The following is a 27,101-nucleotide window of genomic DNA, read 5'->3' on the forward strand; positions in this document are numbered from 1 at the left end:
TAGAAAAAGGTTTCTTTTGCAATTGCCTAAGCACTCATGCAAAATAGGATATTATGTTTGGTTTAGTTAGTGTCGCTTTTCTTTGATATTAATAAAAACATGTGCAAGCCACAATAGGTGTTACATTGTTTCCTCACAGATATTTTTAAGTAAATGATCATATACTATTCCGCTAAGTTAAATGCCTCTGGCACATTGTTGAACTAATTATATAATCACACTGAAAATGAGTGAAGGTTTGCAGGTTGTGACCTTGCAATCTGCAAAGATTATACTTTTAGGAGCAGAGATACAGTCTGATTTGAAGCAATTTCCTTTGACATTTACACGCAATCATCTTCTTGACAAACTGCAATGACACATATAGCACCATCAAGCATTTACTTTGTGGAGAAACTAGAAATTGTGCATAAATTTGCATAAATGTTTCCTTAAAATCCTTTTGTTTTGTACTTTCCCTCCAGTGAATGATGGCCTATATTCCTCTACTGATTGCAATCTGGACAATCTGCTACAGTGAGAATGTTAATAGGTAGGCTTTAATTCACTGTCCTAATTCAGTTAGGGCTTGATTCGTAAATGCTTGATGTGGTCAAACACTAATAAGCACATTGAATGACACTGTTATTCAAATGTCAATATGGTAGAAATAGCAGGATACTAACTTTAACCACTTTTCTATCAAACAATACTCTGGTGAGCAGCAGACGTTGGCTCCTCTGCTACCAGAGTCAGATAGGAGTGGTTTCATAACTGATTTCTGATTAACATTCCATAGGAGACTTTGGCTCAATATTTAATTCCTATCCTTTTTTCTGTATTTCAAACACCTCTTTCATAAGACCAATAAAATTGATCATTGGGGAGGCACTTAAGACTCCATATTCTTTCTACTTCTGTAGTCAATTCAACTGCATCTTCCCTGTTTTTATTTGTTGCACGCAAGGTTTACCCTCCAGAGAGAGCAGTCGGCATCAATTTCCATGATCTAGAAACAGTGATGGAAGAATCTGTGCTCAAATGATTGACTACATGAAACTGCTGAAAAATCTAATACAAAGAAAATCAAAAGATGAAAGAATTTATGTGGTATATGGCTAGATGAAGGAAGATGGGCATGGTCCTTCCCTCTCCTAATGTCCCTCGGAGATGAAAAAAGTAGAATTCAGTGTGTGTGTGTGTGTGTGTGTGTGTGCGTGTGTGTGTGTGTGTGTAGTGGTGGCGGTTTCCCAATGCTTGTTGTTTCAGTCGTTTTAGTAATCTATTAAATTATGTTGGTGCTGTACAATGCTCACACAATGCTGTTTTTGTCTGCCATGCACATAATTTAGTACAAAGCTCTGTGTCTCTGTCTCTAGCATACATTGCTCCGTTGCAGATCACATATAGCATAGTCATGTTTTCTGCATCTGTGTTTGAGTGTGTGTGTGTGTGTGTGTATATGTGTGTATATGTGGTATATTACTCTCCCAGCTCAGCTGTGAACTGGTAAGACCCTTTACAGTACTGCATCTCTAAGGACTTCTATCTTCATACAGAGAAACATTCTGAAATCAGCGCACTAAATTCCAGCAATTATCCCCACAAACAGCCATAGCTGGTTTGGAGGGTTAGGGTTAGTACTATTGCTACTCAATGGCTGCGTCTTCCTTATTGTGAGAAATGTGCACAAATACTGTAATGTGAACCCTCCCCATCCCCCAAACACACACACAAAAGGAAGTTAGTATGAAAAGGCCTTAAAGGATAATTCCAGTTATTTTTGACCTGGTCTGATTTTCATAGTTGACGATTGATTGTTCATTGCTGTAGAGCTTGACGTATCGCCAGTTTGCTGGTGCTGGTCCCCAATACACACTCATAGGCTAGTTAAAATAACATATTTAATACTGAAATATACACAAGTTTCAGCCAGTGAACAATCAGAAATCTGATGAGTGTGAGTGTTATTGTGTTGAAAGGACGTGCTTTAATTGCTTCATGATTTCGACTGTTGGAGATTTAATTGGCCCGCTGATTGTGTATATTGGAGAACAGCGCTGTTTGCGAGGTACATAAAGCTCTACAGTGAAGTAAGTGATGAAATTTTGAACACAATTGTCATGATGGCAAAAACTAGGAAAATAAGGCCCAGGTCAAAAAAAAAAAAGTGGAATTGTCCTTTAATGGGCAGAGCTCTGGCATTGTTGATCCTTGCATGGGAAAAATACAAAGTTGCCTGTGAAAGGAGAGCAGCAGGCCAGTGACACAGGCTCAAAGGAGAATTATGATGTAGGGAAACTGATGGACTCAAATTGTTTTTGTTCTAGAGGCTTGTAATTACAGCACAGAGAGCCGGGGAATAATTACGTGAGCGCCATCGGTGACTGACAGAGGGGAAGGTGGAGAAAATGAAGATCAGAGATATCGTCCTCTCCCACAGGAGAGGAGTGGAACATTGCTGTATTTTTCCTGTGTTGGACAGTCTTTTTCTTTTTCCTCTATCTCTTTGCTTTTCTAATATTTACCTGTTCCTTTGTGGATTTCACCTGCTTTTTCAATACGACTCTTTGACTCCCCTATCCCTCTCTCCTGCCTGGTCTGTCTCCCTCCTTCTCCCTCCTCCTCCCTGGCTGACAGTGTTGCAGGCTTAGCGGGGACGGACTCCGGGCGATTACAATTTGAAATGACAAAATGGAGATCATCGCCATGTCACAAGATCAAGTGAAATGAAATGGCCCATGAAAAAAGCCTACGTATGCTAGTGTGCAGCTGTGTGTGTGTGTGTGTGTGCGTATGGCTGTGTGTGTGTGTGTGTGCTTGTTGTGTTCGTTCTGGCGTACACATAACAGCATATGACATCTGCCCACCTCAGTGTGTCCTGTATGAGAGATTCAGAGTGAATCCCCCCCCAGGTGGAGTCATTGGTAATGTAGTATAACAGAAGGAGGGTCGCCCTGCTCTGCTCATTTTCCCTTTGCCATCACATCCAGGATTCACCCACAGTCCTGATGGCTGTCTCCATTTCTCTTTCGCTGATGTCAGCACTTTTGGACAGTAAAATATACCTACGTCCTTCACATACTGCTCCCCGGTAATCATGACCCCTGAAGTGGTATTTTACATTCTGGTTTGACTCTCCTTACATCACAGGCTTCTGAGGTGAACAAAGAATTGAAACTGGTAATGCAAACCCCACACCCCTTCAACCTGGTTCTCTGGGCTGGCGAATTAATTTCTCTCTCTCTCTCTCTCTCTCTCTCTCTCTCTCTCTCTCTCTCTCTCTCTCGCTCGCTGTCCTGAAACAGATGGTCTTGTAAACTTTAACATGAGTGTTGGAAAGCAGAAGCCGCCTGCTGGGAGGGCACCAAATGCAATTCTGTTATTATTTAAAGCCCATTTTTTATTGCACAGCTTAACAACACAGCTTTAATGCTCCATGAATGGCAGTACACATTATATTTCAAAAAGTCCTTTCCTTAACTTGTTAGTACGTGACATTAAATGTGCCATCAAACTGAATTCTGCTGAGGTCAAGCGTCTCCTTGCGCACCCGATGCCCCGCTCTGATCATGTTGAATTGTAGCATTTCCTCAAATGGTTTTCTGTGAGCAGGGTAGCCAGCGTTGTCAGTGCAACGCATCCTTTGCCTCAGCTTTAATTACACTATAGTCAGACAAGCCATACAGACAGCCACCCCTTCCAGTCGCCATGCTGATCAATAAGTGGACGGCCTCCAAAGCCATTGCTGCCGTGTAAGGAATACGATCAGGAAGAGAGGAAGGAACTGAGAGGAAGAAAAGAAAAGTAGTAAAGTAAGAGAAAACGGGGCTGATGCTTTGTTGCACTGCACAGAAATCCACAAGCGAGTCCCTCTGAACCGCTAAGAGGAATCACCACTTTTATCTCGATTAATAGCACATGCATGTCGTCTCCCCACCTCTCCTCGTCTTCCTGCCTTTCTTCCATGGGCGGAAATTACGGGAGGGGGCAGGGGGGTCCGGACCCCCCCTTCCTGGAGACAGAGAGTTGTCCCCCTCAATATATCATTGTAAACATACTATTTACTAACTATATAACTATATAATTTGAAATAATATAATAATATGCATTGAAAGCACTTGTGCTAATTATAGACGCAAACAATGCGTTTTTAAGTTTCGAAAGATTGCGTCCCCCCCCTCACAGTGGTTTGGTCCACTGCCCGAACCCCCACACACATTAGCCCTCGGTACAATTGTCTGTGGAGCAATCTCTGGAAGTGTGTCAGTGGTGGCTAACCTCCAGTAAGTAGCTACTTTGCAAAGGTTAACTTAAAACAAAGGATGTGTTAGACATTTTTCTTTACTTCTACCACTCAATAGAATAAAACACATTTACAATTGTAACCAGACTACATTTTGTTCGCTCCATTACCTTGCGGTTGAATCTTGTGTGTCAACGCGGACGCCATATTGGTACGGGGCAGCCACGTCTCCTAATGCATGTATGTCTATGGAGGCAGGAGGTCTATCCACAATTAAAATCATCATAACTCGCTGAATTTTCGACCGATTTTCAAGCGGTTTGGTTTGTTACAAATGCCAGACGTGTATTTATGATACAGGATACTTGGTTAAATTAAAATGCGGGTTTTCATACCAAAATACTTTATCTTTTGTAGATGGTAACAGTAAAATTTCTATAATATAATATTTAAAATTAACCTACCCTTCGTAATTAGGTTCTAAGTATATTCTTTGTTTCTTACTGCATGTAAAATGGCTGCCACTATGTAATTTTGTTTATAATTTTGGAAATAAATGAAGACTTATTTCATAAAAAAGACATAATTACAAGAAACACTATGTTAAAATATTAAGTAAGTTTCTGGCAGGCTTCATAGCGTTCTGGACTTTTACACATTGACAGCAAAACATTAGAGATCTGCTTCTTCGGGAAAACAAAGCTTTAGCTTTAGTTCAGTTAATGGGTGTTGCTTCTCTCCTACTACTGTAAGTAACCTGCAGCTGTGTGTGTGTGTGTGTGTGTGTGCGTGCGTGCGTGCGTGCGTGCGTGCGTGCGTGCGTGCGTGTGTGTCTATTTGTCAGCCAGCCAGGTCAGTTAAAATGGCAGAGAAAAGAAATACAGACATCCGATAATTTCTCAGTGCACCGAAACACCAAGTAGCCTAATAAGTAGAAAGACCCCATCAAAGGCAATTTGATAAAATCTTCATAAGAAAGGAATGAAGTGCTTATGGAAATGTTTCATAATGGACCTCTATATACATTTAATACAACAGTACTTTTGGCGGCACCTTTGGTGTCCCCTTCAGGAATTGCTCTTGAGAATTTTTTTTGTTTATTGCCCCCCCCCAACAGTGAAATGAAATATCCGCCCTTGCTTTCATCAGTTCTGTAAAGCAAGGGAGGATGCTGCTTCTTGCATGCTCATTTTAAGGAGGATTATGTCTTTTACATAGTGGTCACTGCAAATTGTCAAATTTCTCCTGTGTTTTGCCTGTGTGTGCATTAGTACGTACAGCACACCTCTCTGTAAATATATACACTGTGTCCAGTTGGAATACGCAGACAGAAAGGATGAGCAGAACCACACTCCTCCTGAAAATCATAGCATTTTTGTACAGCTTTTTCCAAAAATGTATTCTGATATTCAGATATAAACAGAGCCACTCTGGGGATGGTGCCGAAATGAACATGGTGGCAGAGTGCACCATTAGCGAGTGCTCAGAGGGAAGAGAGAGAGTCGGGGGATTGGAGGGGGGGAGGGAGAGAGGGGAAAGGGAGATGAAGTGAGGGAGACAGGGGGACGGAGGAGTGCCTGGCTGGGTAGAGAGGAAGATTTGTGGGGATAGAGAGCAATATGGAAGAAGATGATTGAGAAAGATGGATAGGAAAAGATGAGGGACAGAAAAAAGGGGGTGATTTAGAGAGAGAGAGCAGGAGAGTGAGAAAGAAATAGAGCCGAGGAGCGGTGAAAGGGAGAGAGAGCTAAGGAGCCGGGCGACAGGAATAGTATAGAAGAGGTGTCACCGTCAAGGGTGTCTCAATGAGACGCCATAAAACACTCTCTTATTCTGCCTACTGTCACAGCACTGAGGCAGGGGCCCACAAATAGACACACACACACACAATGCACACACACACACACACACACGCACGGACACACACACACACACAGGTACATTAACTCCTCACTTGGGTTAGGTCGTGTTTATTTACCAACATCTCTATTATGGGTTTATATTTCAGTAACACTGGTTTCTCGCAGTTCCAATTTGTTGCTTTCTATCCTCATACATTTATAACCTCATGTTGATTTTTGGGTCAAGCCTTTTTTCCATGTGTGTCTAATGCAGCGCTCCACCACTATGCTAATTTCCCGTTTCCTATCGAATAATTTGCCCGTCTGACCTTTTTATTCATCCGCTCCCATTCCCGTGTGAAGCTGCTAATGGCCTCCTGCCAGGTCATTCGTTTACACTAGATTTCCCCATCCTGACAGAGGGGGAAATCTCCATCAGAGGCTTGGTCTGGATCGGCGGTCAGCAAAGATGATCCGGTAGTGTGTGAGATGACGGATTCGATCTTAACCACGCAGATGGACTTGCAGACTGATCTGAGCCGCCGCGATCATATCAGACACGTTTGATATTCATGACTCGCCATCGGTAGGGTCCTGAACAGGTCCTGCGGTGTGTGGGGATCACTCATTCCAAGAGTGGAGACAGGCAGTAGCCAATGAGAGACGAGTTTCCAATGTAAGTGGAATCCGGTTGTCGGTCTTTGATTGGTTTCAAGTCGGAGATCAGAGGTCCCTGACGTCAGTGATGTAGCAGGAGTCAGCAGGATAATCTCAGTTACACCATTATGTGTGATACCCCATCCTTGTTTAATCATCTAAGCATATTTAAGACTTAAAGACAAAAACAATCTGGTGTTATGCGTGTGATGCAAAATCGGTTAGGGTTTTACACGCCTTCTAGTGTGTCCCCAGCCTAAACCAAATAGAAAAGATGTCTGAAGCAGTGGAACGTTGGAGCCGGACAAGGAGGCTGGCTAGGGGGACTAGGAGTTAAAACTGGATTAGGTCTCGATGTCCCGCGGAAAGCAACTGTGTCTGAACTGTTGCAACAGCACAGCGAAGCCCTCCTCAGACACACGTACACACCGTGGTCAGGTTGTGTTAATGAAGATGTGGCGGAGCAGTGTGAGGAGGCAGAGCAGCAGAGCCAGGGAAAGGTCAATGAGCCAGCTGAAGTGACACACTCAACTCAATACTCCTAATTGCTGTGTTTGAGGAAAGAATGGAGACGCAGACATCTGACAGTCTCGCTCGGTTGCTTTAATGAAGGGGCCCCGATAATGACAGCTGTGTGTGTGTGTGTGTGTGTGTGCACTTCTGGGCCTGGGCTCTTCACAGTGCATTTTGAAAATAAGCTTAGTTATGGAGTCTAAAGACTGCCACAGGTTTCAGAGATTTCACGTTTCTTAAAATTATTTCGGGCGTCCTCGGGCTCCGACTCTCTTAAAAGTCAGCAGTGTTTATTTGCTGATATTACGATTCCAGGAAGAACATACCATCTAGCAGCTGTTAAATTGATTTCCATTAGAAAGGAATGGCCAACAGCAAAACAAAAGCAATTTCCTTAACCATTTGTCCACAGCTTTGACTATTATTCTGCTCCTGCAACAAGGACGTGGTGTTCCTGGTCATGTTAGGTAGTTTAACACCTTGTATATTAGTCACAGTTGCCTTTATATTGAAGCTCTATATCCTTTCGGTGGCTTTATTAGGACATCAGTGAATAGAGAATGTGCTGTTTAGGGGAATGCAGGTTGCTGACACCTGTAAGCTTAGAGCAGTAGCTAACTTTTCACTTTTGAAACTAATCAATCAATCAAACTACACTTTCAAACTCATATATATGGTTTCCCCTCCGGCCTGTCACATGCATCTATCCATGCATACTAGCACCATTTACTTTATCATCACGTTTAAAGGGTTTGCACTTCAAGAGGATCAGGGAAGAATTTGTCTATCTTGTCCATTTTCAACCACCGCACAATTTAGTCACTCAACTGGCATGGCAGCAGGCACAAGGTAGAATTTGTGAGTGGATTGCTGGCGACCTAAAGCCGATTTGTCTGATTGATGTTTGGACCCAGCCTGGTGGACTGACCTCTGGGGCAAACTGTAAATTAGATTTTTTTTTTTTTTTTTTTCCCAGCAGAGTGTGTTGGCTGTGTCACCTCCGTCTGTCTTCCCTTCCTCTGCCTCCGCCGACCACACGTTTAGTAAATGAATCAGTTGGAACGGATATGAACTCGCATGACGGTGTGGTGTCTCATCGTCGGAAGCTCTAGGCATGTGTGTGGCAGACACGAGAAGAAGAAGAAGAAGAAGAAGAAGAGAGGGGGAAGCGAGAGAGGAGGGCTGCTTGAGCTGGGAGTGATAGATGGCACAGCAAAGGAAATGGTTTGTAAGAGAATGCTGCGTCAAGCAGTCAACTGGCCAGGCATCGATTTAATCTTGTGCACTCTCCTGATTTGACCGTGTCACTGTGAGATTGAAAAGCCTAAGTGGTTGCGGGGGTGTGTTCACTCACCTGAGCAAACTACATTGATAAGCCCACAATGAAGCCAAGATTGTGCTGAAACACTGGAAGAAATAGAATGGGTAGAACATCACAAGACACAAGGTAAGACAGCTGTTTCAGGGCCGCTAACAAGCAGCTAAATCCACTAGAGGGGTCGGTCTATCGATTCGTACCGGGGCTGGAAAAGTCACGAGCCTCATGCAACTGGATCCTTCGTATCCAATGGATTTTGACTCCGATATCTATGGAGATCCCTATGGCTCAAAGACCATCGATTGAGCTTAAGAGATTTTCGTCTGATGAATATTCTAATTGCTGTCATATGAAACAGAGGTGGTTAACTGTGTGAAGAATTTGTGTTTGATTAGGTTTGATAGATTCTAATAAAGCATGAGGATTAAGCTGTGGTCTGATGTTTATGTATAGCAGAGGGAAATTGCTATCGATCCTGGGGGCATCCTGGTTGCCGTGTTACATGTCGTCCCATCTGTCTCGTCTTTCCCGCTCCTCTCCACTGTACACTACTACAGACGAAATGCCATGGAATAATCTTTAATTAAAGAAGATTTTGGCCATGAATTAAATTAAATTTAAATTAGAATTTTTTTACATTTAGCCCTCTCACATTGCATTGTGGGATCAGTCGATGTCCGGCATTAACCATAATCCTGGGTATTTGGTGAATACATTCATTAATGGAGAAACATGTACATGTACTTTTGCTGACTAACACACTTTGTGATACACACACACACACACACACACACGCACACACACATATTTTAACTCTACCTTATTCACTATACCCACACACTTGGATTTGAATAAAGCAGGTTACAGCCACTCTCCATCTCGCCTGCCTACACTCACATGCGCACACACACACTCACACACTCACACACACACACACACACTTGACAAGCTGCATAAACAGGAACCACACAGGTCAAAATAGTTCACCATGGACCTCTCTCTCATGTTTTTAAGATTAAGTGGCGGCCTCACCTTGACCTCCTGTAACTTTGCTGTTATTTTGTATGCCACCATTGTACTCTGGGTTCCCAGTAGATAGATTGTCTGGGACAATCAAAACAATATTAATTTACTGCTTTCTTGTGATTATAGCAGACTTCCCATTTCCCATAGATAGCCACTGCCACATTTAATCATGCTCATTTATAGATCTGCTGAGCTCCCACCCAAACCATTTCTCATCAAGTCCAAATTCCCGACTACTCTCTGTGTCTGCACAGTGCTCATTGTGGTTCATTGGCATTAGGTAAAGCAGCCAATTTGATCCACAATTATGCAGCGGTTTGGATAGAAAAAACAGTCAAGGAATAATAGCTAGCGGTGCTGTATAACTTGTTTCTCTAAGCAGAAAGGTAGCATCTGATTATTTTAGTAATCAGAGTAAACCTCCTCCAGTAAGGTGCAAGTTGGGAGTTCATACACCTCACAGACATAACAGCACAATGGATGTGTGTTCTGTGTGTGTGTGTGTGTGTGTGTGTGTGTGTGTGTGCGTATGTGTGTGTTTCTGTGTGGTACTAGCGTAAACTAAATGCCTACCATATCAGGTATGTTTGTCAAACACAAATGCAGAAAGAGCTAATGAGAATGTGTCTTGTTATGTTTCATATCTAACTAGGCAATAATAGCACAGGGGAGCCACTCAGTAACTGCTATATATATGAAGTGTTAAAGAGAGAGAAAAAGAGAGAGATAGAGGAGAGAAGAGAGAGAGAGAGAGAGAGAGAGAGAGAGAGAGATGGTGGTTGTGGCTGAGGGATTCAAGCTGCAGTCAATCAAGGCCATGTAATTGAGGCTTTATTGCCTCTGATGGTGGGGTCTAGCAGCGGGTTTATAGTGGTCCTAACCTCTTAATTAAAGTCCAATAGGATCCGTAATGAGGGGAGAGAAGGGCTTCTGTCAGGGGCTGTGTGGTAGCCATTACTCACGTAATACCTAGATGGGCAGCTGATGACGCAACCCCCTCCCTGGGCCTGCTGTAGTCTCTCTGCTAGCTTTACTCAGCATTCCGCTCCTTGACTTCCACACATCCTTATGCTGAGACAAGCATACTTTTACAACACATAGGCCCTCCTTAATGGAGCAGCATGCAGTACCTGAGACACTGAGCAATGAATGTGCCTCTTTATTTTTGTTTGTCATGGGTATTTGTGTGGTGCGCACAAATAATCGGGTTATATAAGGTGGAATCTGGGACGCTGTGTGCAGAGGAGGTGCCACAAGGTGCCGAGCATGGCCCCGCTCACTGGCTCATTTGCTTGGTTATTTGAAGTGAAGCGTCACTTGTGACAACAGCAAAGAGGTTTTGTTGACATACTTGTGCTGTGTCCATCTAAGCTTGACAAATGAGTGTATCCAGCCTTGAAAGATCGCAATTCTTGTTGTTTTGTTACTTTTATTCTTTTTCTTTAAAGATTCATTAGGCATCCTTGGCACAGTACACAGGCACTCTTAAGTTATTAAGAAGTAAAATGGGTAAATTGTTCATTAGTAATGTACTGCACAGTGAAGTGGAGAATTTGATCCGCTGCGCTTGGCAGAAATTAGATATATCCTTCAGTTTCTTGTGGGACTGGATGAACACGACAGATACTTTTTTACGGTTAAATATTTTCTCATCCCATTAAAAAATCAGTGCATGACACGGCCAGCAGACTTTATAAGTCTGATTTCAACATAGGCTCTATCTCAACCTTGTTCTCTTCTTTATTATTCATGTTACCTTGATCACATTCCAGTTTACTGCAGTGCTTTTTGGCTGGATCACACACTCACCATCCACTTAGATTGCATTACTAGGGCAGTTAAAAGTAACGTTTGAAGACCTCCACTGGGACCAGAAATAGAGGACAGGCGCCTATACGCTTTGAACCATACTGTGTGTCCACAACTGGCCCGACTCACGACATACATCCAGAGCAGGGATGAGAGAATAGAGTGGTGATGAGAGTATAGGTGCAGGATAAAGTTACTCACTTTCTTGCATTTTTCAGGGGGCCATTAGAGACCTTTCCTTTCTGATATATGCGGGGATGCTCAGAGACATGGAAAAGCACTGTACACGTGTATGACAGTCATGAATTCTAAATGTCAAGGGACCATTGACTTCTCTCCTGATGGCTTGTTTTGGTTGACCTCCCTTTTGTGATTGGTAGCTCCATCCTTTTAGGGCTTCAACAACCACCGTGACGTTCCAGAATTTATTTCTTTTGCCACATTCAATGATAATGTTATGAGTAAGTCATTACGAGGCAGCGGAGACCATGTGGGCCATCATCATCTCCATCATGTCGACTTAAATCTCCGGGGGGGGGGGGGGGGGGGGGGGAGTGAAACTGATGCAGCCGGATGAATCAGGCTGATAAAGACAGAAGTTAACACCGGTATCACCTTCCTGCATAGTAGAAAGAGCCCTTTGAAATAATAGATATGGCTTTGAACATGTTTAAGACTTTCATGATGCCTTAAAGCTGAAACCTCTGAAGCCTCTTAATCTCTACTGTAAGGCTGAAAGTTGGTGCTGTGGAATATAATGTAGCGTAATCAGAGGGGGTCACAGGTGGAACGATGATCTATTCTCATACCACACAAACTCCTTTTGAATTACATTTTGACTCCAGCTCTTATGGAAAACATCATATTCTGTAGAGCCTATACGACAGGGCATGGCTATTCAGTGCTAGACAATATGGACATTCTATTAAACCAATGGTGAGCTATGCAAAATGAAATAGATGACATACAGTCAAGAAGAAAAAAAGATAAGCTCCAAGAATGACATCCACCTTGTGCATAATGACAGATGAGTAATGATATTAATAAATTGCTAGAAGGCCTGCTTTTATTCTTTGCAGGATATTAACTTTTTTTTTGAGTCTCATTCTATTTCCCTGCCACACATTTAATAAAATGACAAAACAACATCGTTTCAAATAAATTTTACTCGTTCAGTGTTCTAAACCTTTCACAACGTCTATGGGCGCAATAGTAATTTATTCATACCATAAATTTGTTTAATAATGGAATCCCTCTCCCATTTGCGTTCTCTGGTAAAGCTATCTCAGGGAGAAAGAGACTAAAAAAAAAAGAGTGAGAAAGAAAGAGAGAGGATTGTTTTCTAGGGTTTTACTTATTCATCGAGTCCCTGTGCAGAGTATACTTGCATTAGAGTGAGCTGTCAGGTTGGCAGTGTGATTGCAGCACAGATTGTATACTGCACACAATGCCTTTAATTATATCGCTGTCTTTTCTCTGTCAGAAAAGACATAGTGGATCAAAGGCTATATGGAAAAGAGTGAGTAAGTAATTATATTCTTTTGTCTGCTATCACTGTCAGTCAATAGAGGCTTGATTTCCAGACACCACCAGAGCAAATGCAGAAAATGAACATTGATAGATTAGGTAATAACGGTGTTAGATATGAAACGCTTATAATACCACTTCATATCTGCATCTATTATTACTCCAAACCAAGTGAATAAAATCCAGTCATCTCGTACAATCATGTTAAGTATAGAAATACACCATATGAAAGGCTTGGATAAGCTCCATCAGTAATATGATTAAACACAGTTTATGTCAAAAGAATGATACGAGGAGGAAAGTGAAAATTTGTCTTATTGAGTGTTTGTTAATGAGTGAACTCAGCAGACTCTGTTGTCTCCCAGGGTTTCTGTTGTCATCAAATCATTGTCAGCTGTAGAAACCGTCCTCTGGAGGCCGCCTCTGCCCAGCTGTTACCCTAAAAAAAACACTATGTATCGATGTGGTGGGATATAATCATAGAATAATTATGTGTCAGTGTAATTTTAATGTCAGTAATAGTCTGCCATCAGGACGTTTCTAGCTTGTTGGGGGCCCTATGCAAAAACCTGTTCATTGGTAAAATTACATTAGTGACTAGTAACTGGAAGAATAATGACTAGTCATTAGAAAATAAGCACTAGTGCCTAATTTTAGTGCATTTCAAGGATTAAATGTTAAACCATAGTTACTGTAGTTTAAAAAATTCCCCTGAAGTAGCTTTAAAATACCTTTTCCATACTGTAGGACAATGTTATATAGGCCTACATATTCTGTATCTGCTCATTCCAACGCATCATTAAAGTGAGTGAAATATTCAAACTCAAAACGCCATTTTTGTATGGCTGCGCCATTACATCAAATGGAAAGATCCAGATGTCTTGTGCATCATTTTATACATATTTCCCTGTAATTCAGCATGACATGTTTGGTATATTTGGAAACTTTGGGATCTTGAGTAGGCTGTGAAACGTGTGTTTGTAATGATAATCCCGCATAAAGGTCCTTAATCCCCCCTCCCATTAACAACCACCGCCATAACTAAATTGTCAACCTGTGGGAAACACTTTAAAATTAAATGCGAGCTGTTTGGATGAGTATATACGTATGCCGAATTTACCAGAACACCCTATCAGTTAATAACAAAGTCTCACGTCATATATTCATATGCGTTTTTTGCTGATAAGTAATACAGAAACAAATTGCCAGATGTTTGAACGGACCTTCGCCTACCGTTCTCCCCTCACAGTGCGCAGAGGCGGTAGTCGTGCCGGTAATTCTGACCATAAACCGAGTATGCACACGTGGTCAGATATGGTTCAATAATACCATGATACCATAGATCACGTTAGCTAGCCTAGCCAGCCCTGAAAACAAAATGCATGTGACTAGGGTTAGCAAGCTAGCTAGGTCTAGATAGCTGGCTCGTATTATAGGTAGTAAACCTACATAGCTAACGTTAGCTATCCAGTGGTTCAGGTAACTTTACACCGATCGCTGACTGGTAGAAATACATTGCCCATAAAAACAGGTTATACGTTTAATTAATATGTCTTACCTCTGCTCTGCACGCGTTGTTTTTCCTCTGCTTTCTTCCATTTTCTTTTTTCATTTCCCGAAGGATACGTCCTTTTGGATGCCATAGTATCGGTGAGATACTGGAATAGTAATCTGTCCGAAGGCCATCAACAACGTAGTACGTCAATACGTGAGAATCTGATGTAAGGCAAAGAGTTCTCGAAAAAATAGCTGCTTTTTGATCTATCTAGCATACAATAAATGCATTTTATTTTTGCCAATATATGCTTATAATGTATGTGTTTTTGAACAACACATGAATGAGGATGCTTGGTTACCAAAAGTGTCCATTTATATTCGAGGAGGACAAAAATACGATGGCGCAACGGGGCCCTCTCTAGAAACGGCTCTGTCTGCCATTATTAGGTCTATTTGACTGCAGAGCTGCCAGACTACTGCTCTTAGAGATCACATCAAGCACTTCCAGGCTCTTTTTGACTACTAACTACCAGCATAAGTTTACACTAGAGCAAATTGACCCAAAAAATTGTGTTGGGGGTGGAAACAAAGGTTTTCAATGGGAAATGGCACCGCATTAGCCTGATATTCAGACTTAATGGCCATTTAATTTCCACTCCATTATTCAGTCTGACATTGCTTCCGTGTTAGCCGTTTTCTGTGTGGGGGGTTGTTGATTTTCCCCTAACCAATCACTAGTGACTGACGTATCCAGCCACTCTGACGTTGTTTTCAGTTACACTGATTCTGGGCGTATTTACTAACTTTACCAAGAATGTCAACAAAAATATCATCTTTGCAAAGACAATATGTTGGTTAAGGAATGATTTCAACAAATAATATTCTGCCGAAACGCCAATGAAAAACCGTTGCATGAACGGTTCAAACTTTAGTCCCGCCCACAAAGGCACTGATTGGCCCGATGATTTTTCCGATCGAGAAATCACCGTTGAATAGAGCCAGACCCTGAATCTCTCGATGAAATCTGAAGAGTGAGCGGGTCGCGCTTCAGGAGTCTGGAACTAGGCTAGCTTCAGATTCTTTAGGTCCAAAATAAAGTAAGAGGAGAATCCAGAGCAATCAAGTGCTGCTGCTGGCCTGATAAGTTCGCCAAAGGCCCTGATTCATGTTGGAATTTGGAGAGACTGTCAGCCATCAAATCATCAAAGTGGATAATCAACTTATTCCTTACAGATTGTAGCTATGATTAACTTCGCTAACTATGTCTGCTTTAACTATTCTATCAGTTAACATGGCAGATAACCTGAGTCATAGCTAACATTAGCTAACTTAACATGAAACAAAAAGGTTCTGCTTGGTTTCTGAGTGTGAGGCCAACTACGTTACCGATAGAATGGTTAAAGCATAATTAACATAGTGAAGTTAATCTGTGAGAAAAATAAATAAATGATCTCCTTACTTGTGACAAAGTGTATTCAAACACGGTGATGATTTTATGGCTGCCACTCTTTCCCAATCCCAACATGAATCAGCGCCTTCGGCAAGCTTATCAGGCCAGCAGCAGCACTTCATTGCTCCAGGTCATCTTCAAGCTCTTTTTTTTTTTTTTTTTGCCTGCTCCGATTTTCCTGATGGAAACTGCAAGAATCCCTCAAGATGATGTTCCCCCTTGAAAACCTCCTATTTGACCTCCAAACACAACATTTTAGTCAGTTTCAAGTTAGCAATAAAAAAAAAAAAAAAGGAAAATACCTGATCTGTAGTCGTTTACATCACGTGAATATTACGTATAATAAATAATCTATTATTTTATACAGCATGAAGTGTTAGTATTCAGTAAATTAATCTCTCCTCTATGGAGTCCAAATCCCAATTGAAATGTTCAGTCTAGTCTGAGGAAAGAGGATCCTACAGTTGACAGCAATGTGGCAGCACCTGAAATTTAGAAGAACCAAAATGTGTTGTTCATATTCATCCCGGGTGTGGAAAGTAAACATCTAGATCCATATCTAAGTTTGGGTTGTCCTTCATTGAGGACGAGTCACGAGTCACGAAAAGTCGAGTCACAAGTCTGAGTGGAGTGTGAGGGATTATCTCTCCTCTGTACTGCTGTACATGAGTCTACGTGACTAAACCTCATAGAGTATCAGTCAGTAGCATTACACCCACACATGTCCAGAAAGCTCTGAAAGCTAAAAGCTGAAATTATCATATTTTTAGTTTCCACTCCTCATATCTTTGGTGCGTCTCGGAATTCACCAGTGAATTCTTTGAAATGCTGAATGTGAAAGACATATGCAAATTTGTGTCGCATTTATTTGGGTGCGTTTTTTTTTTTTCCTTCCAAATGTTAATGTGAATCTATGAGGAAAAGCTTTAGGAGAAGTGGCTGATGGGATGGAGATGGGAGACTTTTTTGTCAGTTTGACATCCAGGTAACCCACTTTTGCTTCAGCATGTTTACTCTTTGATTATCGAGAGAGCTGAGGGAAGCACTATCTCCCGCCTGCCAAAACCAGGCTGGCAAGCTGTCACAACACCGATGAAGACACATATACCACCTGGGTGTTTCTAGATGACACACATACACACAAACTCATGCATGCAACCTGTACACACACATGCACAGATGTGTGCACATGCACAAGCACACACATACTGCCTTCACAGCAAAGTTGGCAAGTTGGGTTTTTTTTTAATCAAAACACATTCTTGTGGTGCTTTTGGCAAAATACTACATATCTGAAAGAATTAGTGAGACCTAACCAACAAGAGACAGCTACACCACAATCTTAATGACTCCTGAACTTTCTATGAAATTATTCCCATCAGTAATGATGGTATCTGGTAATTTAACAAGACTGATATAGACAAGTAAACATATATAAGTAAACTAGTGGGATTCTGCTGTTGTTATTGTTAGTAGTAGTAGTAGTAGTAGTAGTAGTAGTAGTAGTATTGTTGTTGCTGTTGTTGTTTTTATTATTATTACATACCAACCAGTTTTGATGTGGAGAGAATTTACCAATCCACATTTGATTTAATGGAGAAGGTACTTCATCACACAAGTTAATGAATTGTCTCCCTCTCTGCTTTGCAACTGTATAAGTAAATGCAAATTATTCAGAAGTGAGTGGGCTGCCCTCATACTTTTTTTTCTGGATAAAGCCAAATACACCTTCACTACTACACTGTACCTATGTTTAGACCTACACTTTGCCCACAACACAATGTTCAAACTCATTATCAATCTCAGCAACAATAGGCTAATGAGACCTTTGACCCTCCTGGCTTGGAACAATCCTCTCTGCTGTTCAGGGACCGACTTGCACCAACAATCATCGCCTAAAGTATAAAAAAAAATGCAGAAACTGTACTCTATCATGAAACAATACACTTATCTACAGCAGTGATTCTCAACCTTTTTCACATCAAGGACCCCTAATTTAGCACACATTAAGGCCACGGACCCCCAGTTGATGAGATTTTGTCTCTCGGACCCAAATCTGAGAATATTTTTATCGGTAGATTTGATTTTGTCCAGAATTCCGTGACTATCTGTATTGTAGATAGAGAGACAACAGTGAAACTATGATCAAAATTGTGTCAATTGTGTTAACTTCTTGTAAATGACATTCATCAATTTGCCCCCCCTCAGGGACCCCTGGTGGTCCCCGGACCCTACGTTGAGAACCACTTATCTACAGTATAGAAAGAATTGCAGCAGATTCTGGTCATTGTATATGATTACCAAATTCTCCTAACAAAGCTATTCCATCGTATGATAAAATAAGGCACATATCTTAGTGACAGAATTAATTTCCCCACTTTGGATACCAACTGGTGTCCTGTCTTCTCAGCCAGAGACACTTGCTCTTTTCAACTTCATCTGAAATAACCTTTATGCCCAAACCAACTAGCTTTAGCCAACACAATAATAAGTCTAATGTTGTTTTCCTTCACAAACAAAGCCAATTGTGTACATAGGGATTTCTCTCCTAATGGCTGAAGTATTCATCTCTGTGTCTCAATTGCTGCTACCAAGCACTTCAACAGCTCTGTTTCCGGCCAGTAGCTAGAGTAGGCTCTACACGTGTTGGCTCTACACGTCTACAAGTGTTGTGTCTTGAAGCTCTGTTAGTGTCAACTCCAGTCTTGTTTTTGCTGACTGATTGATTGATTGTTTGATTAATCAGACATGTTAAAAGACTTAGCATGTTGCATTGGCCCCAGAGGATGGCACATGAAAGCGTTACACTGAACTCTTATTTCCAATGTGGTCCTCGATGGAAGACAAACAACACATAGCATACTAAGTATACAACACATTAAAAAACACAGGCTCATGCAAAAGAGGTTAGTTGGAAATAACTCCAGAACCCCATTCCCTTACATTACTACACTCCTGAGGCAGTGTGAGGCTCTAAGTCATTTCCTAACCTACAAGGTAATCATTCACTCTAAATTCTTCCTCCCTTCATTATGGATATCTCATACACTGTCTATGGCAACATCTGGCGGGTCATTAGCCCCCAATGTATACTCTGCAACTTTAATTAGCCTGGTAACTTTAGCTTAAATAGGCTAATTTATGGTTCAATGTCAAAATCTCACCGTAGCTACAGCACAGGTGTCTGCAGTGTCAGTGTAGCCCGCAGAGGCTGAGAAACACATTTTTACAGACAGGCTTTTATATAGTTTGTATTTACCTATTTTATTCTTGTACTGTATCTGCCTGTTTTATTCCTCTTTAACCCGTTGTGGATTTGCAGTGTTGGAGAGTGGTTTCATTACATGTAAAAGTAGTTTTTGTGAAACTAGCAGTTTAATAGTTTTTGTCATTTTGAGGAGCAGTGATCAATTGCAGCTACCAATCATTTTTGGCTATAAAAGAAAAGAGGTGAATTTCATTTTTCTTTATTTTTATTATTGTTGTTTTTTTTTCATCAGTGCCTTTTTTCACTGATTGTTTTAGGTTGTTTGGTTTGGGTTTCGGTCCAGACTGCAGTCTGGTATGTGGGAGTGAAAAAGTGATGGACATTACATACAAAATAAAGTTAATATTCCTTGTACTTTGACCTGTGACAAACCCAGATAGGGTTAATTGGTTTGTGCTCACATCCAGACTGTACCTTCTGGCAGGCAGCTCTGTCAAGAGTTTCCCAATTATAAGCACAGTTAACACTCTTTGCACTTTCAAATGAAATACAATTTATATGAACATCCTAATCAGTGTTATTTTTGCATGAATGTGATTTTGGATCATACAACCTTGCAGATGTAGATATGATTATTTTTACAAAGTAGCTTGAAGTGCTTTTTCTGTCTAACTTTTGTCAACAAACTATATATTTCCCTTGAGTGGAGCTTTGCTGTAGGTCAGCTTCTTCCACTGTGAAATAACTGGTAGCTCATAAAACTCAAAATAGCTTCCTCAGCACTGTTAATTTGTGTCTAACATGTTTATAGTTGATCTTATTGGCTTTTATTTGTTATTGTTAATTGTCCTTAAATCACTTTCTAGCTGTGTTTGATCCATTAATAATTATGTTCACTTCCTGCTTTGTGATACATTAATTAGCATACTGTATACCTTACCGTATAGTTTTTCAACCTCTGTTCCATCACAGTAAAAAAAAAATCTTTCGGAAGGCAATCAGGAGGCACATGGAGGCTGAAACTGACGTAAATCTAAAGGTGTAAGAGTTACTTAGTTTGTAGTCTAAGTGCTGAACCGTACCTGGCTGTTGTCACTCTGTGGGCATGTAACCATTTGTCTTTATTGAAGAGGCCAATCTGTGTTGTCATCTCCCCTCATGTCCTCATGACTGTGATGCATGATTAATGGAACTGCCATGCCCATCAATGCTAAAGCTGCATAAGCTTGATCCGATACACACACACACACACACACACACACACACACACACACACTGTAAGTATACTCTCCATCTCTCCATTTCAGTGTTCGGTCTATGACATTATGCATTGAAGTGGTCATCTGAAGACAACTGACTCAATCAGAATAGAGACTGAACACTGCTCTTGTTTTGACTGGAGAACATCTAGCATGTGTATAAGAAAAACTCTCTTTGACCAGACTATCTCTCCTGGCTTTGAGTGCTTCAGCTTTGACATGCACATTATCTGTGTGTGTGTGTGTGTGTGTGTGTGTGTGTGAGTGTGTGTGTTAGAGAGAGAGAGGGTGTGTGTGTGTGTGTGTGTGTGTGTGCACATGCATGACTGTTCTGTCCTTAGATGACAGATGAGAGGGCTGCATCAATATTTGAACAAAGCGCACTGGCATCTCTTTCTGTTGAGGCCATGCTGTTTTTAAGAGTTTGAGAGGGAGAGCAGAAATGTATTGCCTGTGTGACTCCAGCTCCAGAGAAATCACAAGTTGGAGAGTAGATTTAGAACTCCAGCCATCTCTGCAGTCTGACTGAAGCCACAATGAGACTCGCCGAGGGACACAGAAGAAGAAGAGGGGAACGAGCGATATTGAACATGTATCTGGCAAAAGTCAACATAAAATTCGGTGTAAAATCCGGCTGTTGCCTTGCTAACTTAGCCACGCTCTGATCCCACTTAGGCTGTGATGCTGGGACAACATGACATCCGAGTCCTACTCCAAACAAAGATCTTTAGCTGAACAGTGGAGTCAAACATATCCATATACTGTACATCCAACTGGTGTGCATAACGCATGCTTGCTGAGCTGTACATTACCTGTCAGCTTATCACATGGCGAAGCACGCCTCCAGCAGCATGCGGCCTGGGTCGATGGGTTTGAAGGTTGAATCGTGAGCAGTGTCTGCGAAACATCGAAAACAATCAGGCTCTTCACATGTTGCTTCCTCTCTCACTCCATTTTTTTCTTTGTGCTGGAGTATCAAGAAATCTCATCTTTGCCTTACTATCGCTCCCCTGTGGCTTACCCTGGCATACCTGTCACTCAGGAGGATTTGCAGTGTGTGTGTGTGTGTGTGTGTGTGTGTGAATGCATATATGAGCAGTGGCTTTAGTGGATGATTTAGTGGAGCCACGTTGGCTAGAGCTCCAAAAAGAAGTGCACTTTCTTACGGCTTTGTGGATTTACAGGTTTCTAAGCATTTTTCCGAACATACAGTGCATTTCCCCCACTCTTTCCTCATGCCTTGCACTCAGTTGATCTGAACAGATGCTCCCCCACTGCTTCTCACTATCTTCAACACCCACCTATCATCTGCTTCACCAATCTCCCTCCACCCCCATCTCCTCTGCTATCTTCACCTCTGATCTAGAAACTAGACCATCCATCTGCTGCATGGATCCGCACCAAGTTTATCTATAATAATTCCTATAAAAGCACCTCACAGTAAGCCTATGTAATTGATGCAGTGTTGACTATGTCCAAGCTGTATTTATTCACATATTTACACAGACACATAGCCTGTAAGTCACTGTTTGCACAAAGATAAAGCCGCATATAACAGCAAATCAAATCCGCACCATGCACTCCTGTCTAGCGACTAACTATCTGCTTCATATCTCAAACCTGTTACGGAAATGTCAACACGGTTGTGTGTTAGTAATTAACAAATAATTATGCCGCTGCCTCTTAATTAGCAAACAAAGAATTAATTAGTAGGTTTGTTTGTAAATTCATGACTAAGCAGCTGCTTCCTGTGTATTAATACAGAATGCTGTAATCCTATTGTCCTATTGTGAGTTGAAGCAATTGAAAGACTTTATCATTCTGTCCTTCTCACCCAGTTTTTGTTGTTTCTCGGGCTAAGTGAAAGACTGCTGTTGATGCAAGATATGTGCTAGTGAAAGTCAGTGGGCATTTTAACAGGATGAATCTACTCAAAGGGCAGATCAGTCCCCCATATGAAACAATAATCCTGAAAATGAGATGTACTGTAAAATGTTTTGATTAGGCTTCAAGACGCTGATTATTGGATGGCACGCTAAGGCAATGGTCCATTTTATTAAAGCCATTTATTTCCCCCTCTCTCTCTCTTTCTCTCCCTCTCTCTTCTGTTTTCTCTTTCTCTCCCTTTTCCTCTGTACTGGCCATGCGTGTCATTCACATACAAGCTGAAAATAAGACTCGTTTTTGAATGCCTCTCACCTGTTGTGGGCATTGAAATCAGAGATCACACATGTGCCGGTATGTATTTCCTCTCCCTGCTACAAGTGTGCTGGAGTCACAGGCTTCTTCCTCTCTTTGAAACAGCCTGTGTTATCACCCAAAGGCCTTCCCAAATTAGCTCAGTCAGTTAGGACCTCCCTCTCACTTCTTTTAGATTTCCACTACAAGCTGTGAATAGATTGGACTGACATAAAATACCACCCTAACCCATTGCTTTAAATTTTGCATCCGGAGTTGATATTTGCTGATCTATGTGGGTCTGGTTCCAGGTTGCACCGCTGCTGATGCAGTATTAGCAGATTGTGTCTTTCCAGGATGAAAGTGTGTGTGTGTGTGTGTGTGTGAGAGACAGAAAGACAAAGAGAGAGTGTGTCTGATAGAGCCACTCAGCCCTGTGGCAGTGACATCTTGTTTTTCTCTCAGACTGGGCTAGACGTATCTGCGGCCCTTATGTGTTATTGTTGGGGTGAAGCAGTGGTTGTAGATCACTGTGAAAACTGTGAAGCGCGGGGCACGGCGGTCTCCCCCCGACAGCGGCGGAGCGCACTGAGTGGAGATATTGGCCCCCCCCCAGCCCTCTCTGGCTGTCACGGGACCGCGCAGATCAACCGGTGACAGCCCTGGCCTGGCCTCAAGATGTAAATGAGTCGTATTAATGGGTGTCACTGCGGAGGGCTGGAGTAGAGTTAGGGTGGGAGACACGACACCCGCAGCAATTCAATATACCTTATCAACAGCATCGCATTCTCCAGCCGCTTTGTCCGAGCCATATCTCAGAACTAATAGGGGGGGTTATCTTTCTGCCATCTATATATGTACCTGCTACAAAGTCCAGTGCTGGAGGAACATCCTGTTGTCCTGACTCATCGTACGTAGTGATGTATATTCTAGGGCTGCAACTAACGATTATTTTCATTGTCGATTATTTTCTCGATTAACCGATTAGTTGTTTGGTCTATAAAATGTCAGAAAATGGTGAAAAATGTTGATCAGTGTTTCCCAAAGCCCAAGATGACGTCCTCAAATGTCTTGTTTTGTCCACAACTCAAAGATATTCAGTTTACTGTCATAGAGGAGTAAAGAAACCAGAAAATATTCACATTTAAGAAGCTGGAATCAGAGAAGTCAAAATTCTCTTATTTTTCTTAAAAAATTACTCAAACCGATGAATCGATTATCAAAATAATTAATAATTAATTTAATAATTGACAACTAATCGATTAATCGTTGCAGCTCTAGTATATTCAACAATTTCAAGATTTAAAAATTTATTCTAGTCAGAGATAGTCAGTTGGTCAGTTGCCACCACTGGTCTAGGGTTGAATCCCAGCGGAGTTTTCTTGCCCGTGTCTCACCTATTCCATCTCTCTCAATACTTTCCCACTTAAATAAGATATATAATCCCACACACTGTCTACACTTACATAATACTTTATTGCAACGTTTCAGTCATAGGACCAAAAAGGTCATCTCCCGCAATGCTTTCCCACTTTCTAAATAAGAAATCCAATATGCAGTCATGGTGCTATGACTCCTATGAAAAGTCGCAATAAAGTATTATGCAAGTGTAGACAGTGTGCTGGAGTATATTTCGTTCTCAGTATCGACCTTTTTGTCCTAGGCATCTGTCACTCAAGGACTTTTAGGTGTGCCAAAAGTCTTTTTTCTTTCTATGGAATGCTTTACTAAACCTTGATGTTGTTGGGATGTTTGGGATATTTACTGAGGAGGCATTACAGTGGCATGTTATTCCACTATGACTAAGCATGGGTATAATAAGAGATCTATTAACAAATGAGCCGTTACTTGAAGGGCTGTTGCTTTGTTAGACAGCTGTGTGTTTGTGTATTCGTGTTTCCGTCTATCAGCGTGCGGATGTGAGCTCACGTCTGTGTTTTGCATCTACCCAAACACAAACACGCCATGTCAATGCTCCGTGCGCAAAACAAATTGGAGCACTCTATACAAGAAAAGCTTGCCTGGGGCCAGTCATTTTGAAATTAAAAGCATGTCTCTTTGTTCAGCCTCGGTTCCGGGAATGAGGGAGAGAATGAGAGTGTGTCGCGGGGAGGGAAGAGGAACAGTGAGCGAGAGCTGTGATTTTCACAGCCGGAGCATCGCACACACAGTCTTTTATCTATTCCCCTCAATCAGGAGACATCCGGCAGGAGAGGTAGCAGGATTAGATCGGCTTGAGAGAGAGAGAGAGAGAGAGAGAGAGAGAGACTGAGAGACAGTGAGTTCTGTAATCCTGATGGGGTTTTCAAAGGTACACCCATCAGTGTAGAGAAACATACAGCGGGAAGTCGAGATTGGGAGGGCTGGGTGGGGGGACGGTTTGCCTCACTAAACCCTTCACACTAACATGAAAGAGGTTCCAGCAAGCCGGGGGGATTAGTTGGAGTGTAATTACACCTGCTGGGCCTCAGAAGTAGCAGGGACGTGTGCCGATTGGAACGCACCTCAGACGGACAGGGAGAGAGGGGAATAATGCCTGTTCATGTGTTGCCAATGTTTTGACGGTTAATTCTGCAGCTGATCATTAACCGTCTTTAGTGAGAGATCAAAGAGGCCTATATTGGACTACATCTGCCCTATCAACACTAGGCTATGTGTCTTTTGTTCAGTTTCAATGAGAGTGTATCTACAAAGCCCTAGTGTCATTTATTCCACAGATTTATGACAAATGGGGGGATTATGTCTGCAGACTCTGCCTTCGTTTTTGACCTGTTTTGTTTTGTTGCATGTTATGATCAAGTGGTTGGCAGACTTGTCTTTTGCATTGCATCATCATACTGTGTTTTCAAAGAGTAATTCTATGCATAGCTATAGATTGCAACATGTTAAATTGGCAATGTGTCCCAGTTCCTGTGCCAGAGCTCAGCTAGTCATCCCCTGCAAACCCCCACAAAATATGGACTACTCACCGTCCAACAAAGCTGTCTGTAAATGTTACTACTGTTACTATTTGTTGCCACACAGTTGAGAGTTTAGTTGATCTGCACACATGATAAAAACACTGGGAAGCAAGGGAGAAGAAGAGAAAAACAAACTGTGCAGTTGAGACGCCCACCAGTCCCTCCCTATCCCAGACGATTAAAACACTTTACCCAAGAATGATGGGCTTTCAAGAATGATATTTATGAATACAAAAGTGTTTTGCGCAGTTTTGCACTACTTACAATTAGGGTTGCAAAATTCCGGGAATTTTCAAAGTTGGAAACTTTCCATGGGAATTAACGGGAATTTATGGGAATTAACGGGAATTTATGGGAATAAACGGGAATAAACCAGGAATTTACTAAATTGAAGGTATGCTCTTAATAGGGAACTTAAATGTAGTTGGGGAAAATATATTTTAGCATAATCCTGACTAAAACAACCAGATATCATGCAAGAACAGTTGAATATCTATGCTATTCCTCAATCACATGCACACATAGCACACTGCTTACTGCAGGGCTATTGAGACCACGCCCCCTACATGCACTGTGCATTCCTGTGCATTTTTGTTAATTTTTGAATGGGTTGGGTTGGGGGGATGAGTAATATTTAACTCAACATTCATGTTTTTGTTCTTCAATGAAAGAATTTATTGTTCAATAAAATATTTAATACTTGATAAAGTTCTACTTACAAATAAATCTGTTTTAATTGTATTATTTTGGATGGATGTCTGCTTATAACAAAACAAACATTTATGCTTGGATATGATACCTTTCCATTAAATTACCCTCAATTCCCAGTTAATTCCCATAAATTCCCATAAATTCCCATAATTCCCATGGAAAGTTTCCAATTTGGAATATTTCCAAAATTCCCCAGCTTAACTTCCCACGGAAATTTACCGGAAACTTTCCGGAAATTTACCGGAAATTTTCCACCCCTTTGCAACCCTACTTACAATGTAGCCTGGCCTCCTGCACAATACCATGTATCATAATGTCTGTACGTCCCTGTGTTATATTAATATATTACACACTTGACAGCCTCAGGAATGTAGGCTCTCCAATTCTATTCTATTCCATTCTATTCTATTCTGTCATTCACCATATCTTCTATTTGACCTATGCTATTCTACATTTCTCTTCCATTTTGAACAGTATTTTATGTGTTTTATTGTATGGATTCCTGTTTTAACCCTGTGCGTTTCCCTGTGCCTCAGGCTCCCGGGGTGAAGCCCTGCAGCATGGCCAGTCTGGGACCCTGCCCCACTTTCTGGAGGAGCCTGACGATGCTTACATCGTCAAGAGCAACCCCATCAAGCTCCGCTGTCAAGCACGGCCCGCCCTCCAGATCTTCTTTAAGTGCAACGGTGAATGGGTCCACCAGAGCCAGCACTCCTCCCAGGAGCACACCGACCTGGGGACAGGTACGACACACACTCAGAGAACTGTCCTGACGCAGACTCAGATACAGCAATGCACACACACACATTAAATTTAATTTCTTTTCTTGTCAAAACTGCTCCCAGTCTCAGTTCAAGGTATAACAATGGTGCTCATATCCTTGGTGGCAATGAATGAAGGCTTAAGGATGAACTCTGCATAG

At 41.7% G+C, this 27,101-nt stretch overlaps 1 protein-coding gene across 1 annotated transcript in view; it reads left to right on the plus strand.

Annotated features, from left to right (window-relative positions):
* The window catches only part of unc5da (unc-5 netrin receptor Da), a 157,784-nt gene that overhangs the window by 75,658 nt on the left and 55,025 nt on the right, over nt 1-27,101 (plus strand). Inside the window, exon 2 of the mRNA XM_071531764.1 lies at nt 26,716-26,922. Coding sequence (XP_071387865.1) covers nt 26,716-26,922 — 207 coding nt within the window. The remainder of the gene's footprint in view (nt 1-26,715; nt 26,923-27,101) is intronic.

The sequence above is a fragment of the Centroberyx affinis genome, unplaced genomic scaffold (assembly GCF_046629955.1).
Source record: "Centroberyx affinis isolate AG114_WGS23_722 - 3 ecotype Tasmania unplaced genomic scaffold, CSIRO-AGI_Caff_v1 ptg002128l_1, whole genome shotgun sequence".
NCBI classification, from domain to species: Eukaryota; Metazoa; Chordata; class Actinopteri; order Beryciformes; family Berycidae; genus Centroberyx; species Centroberyx affinis.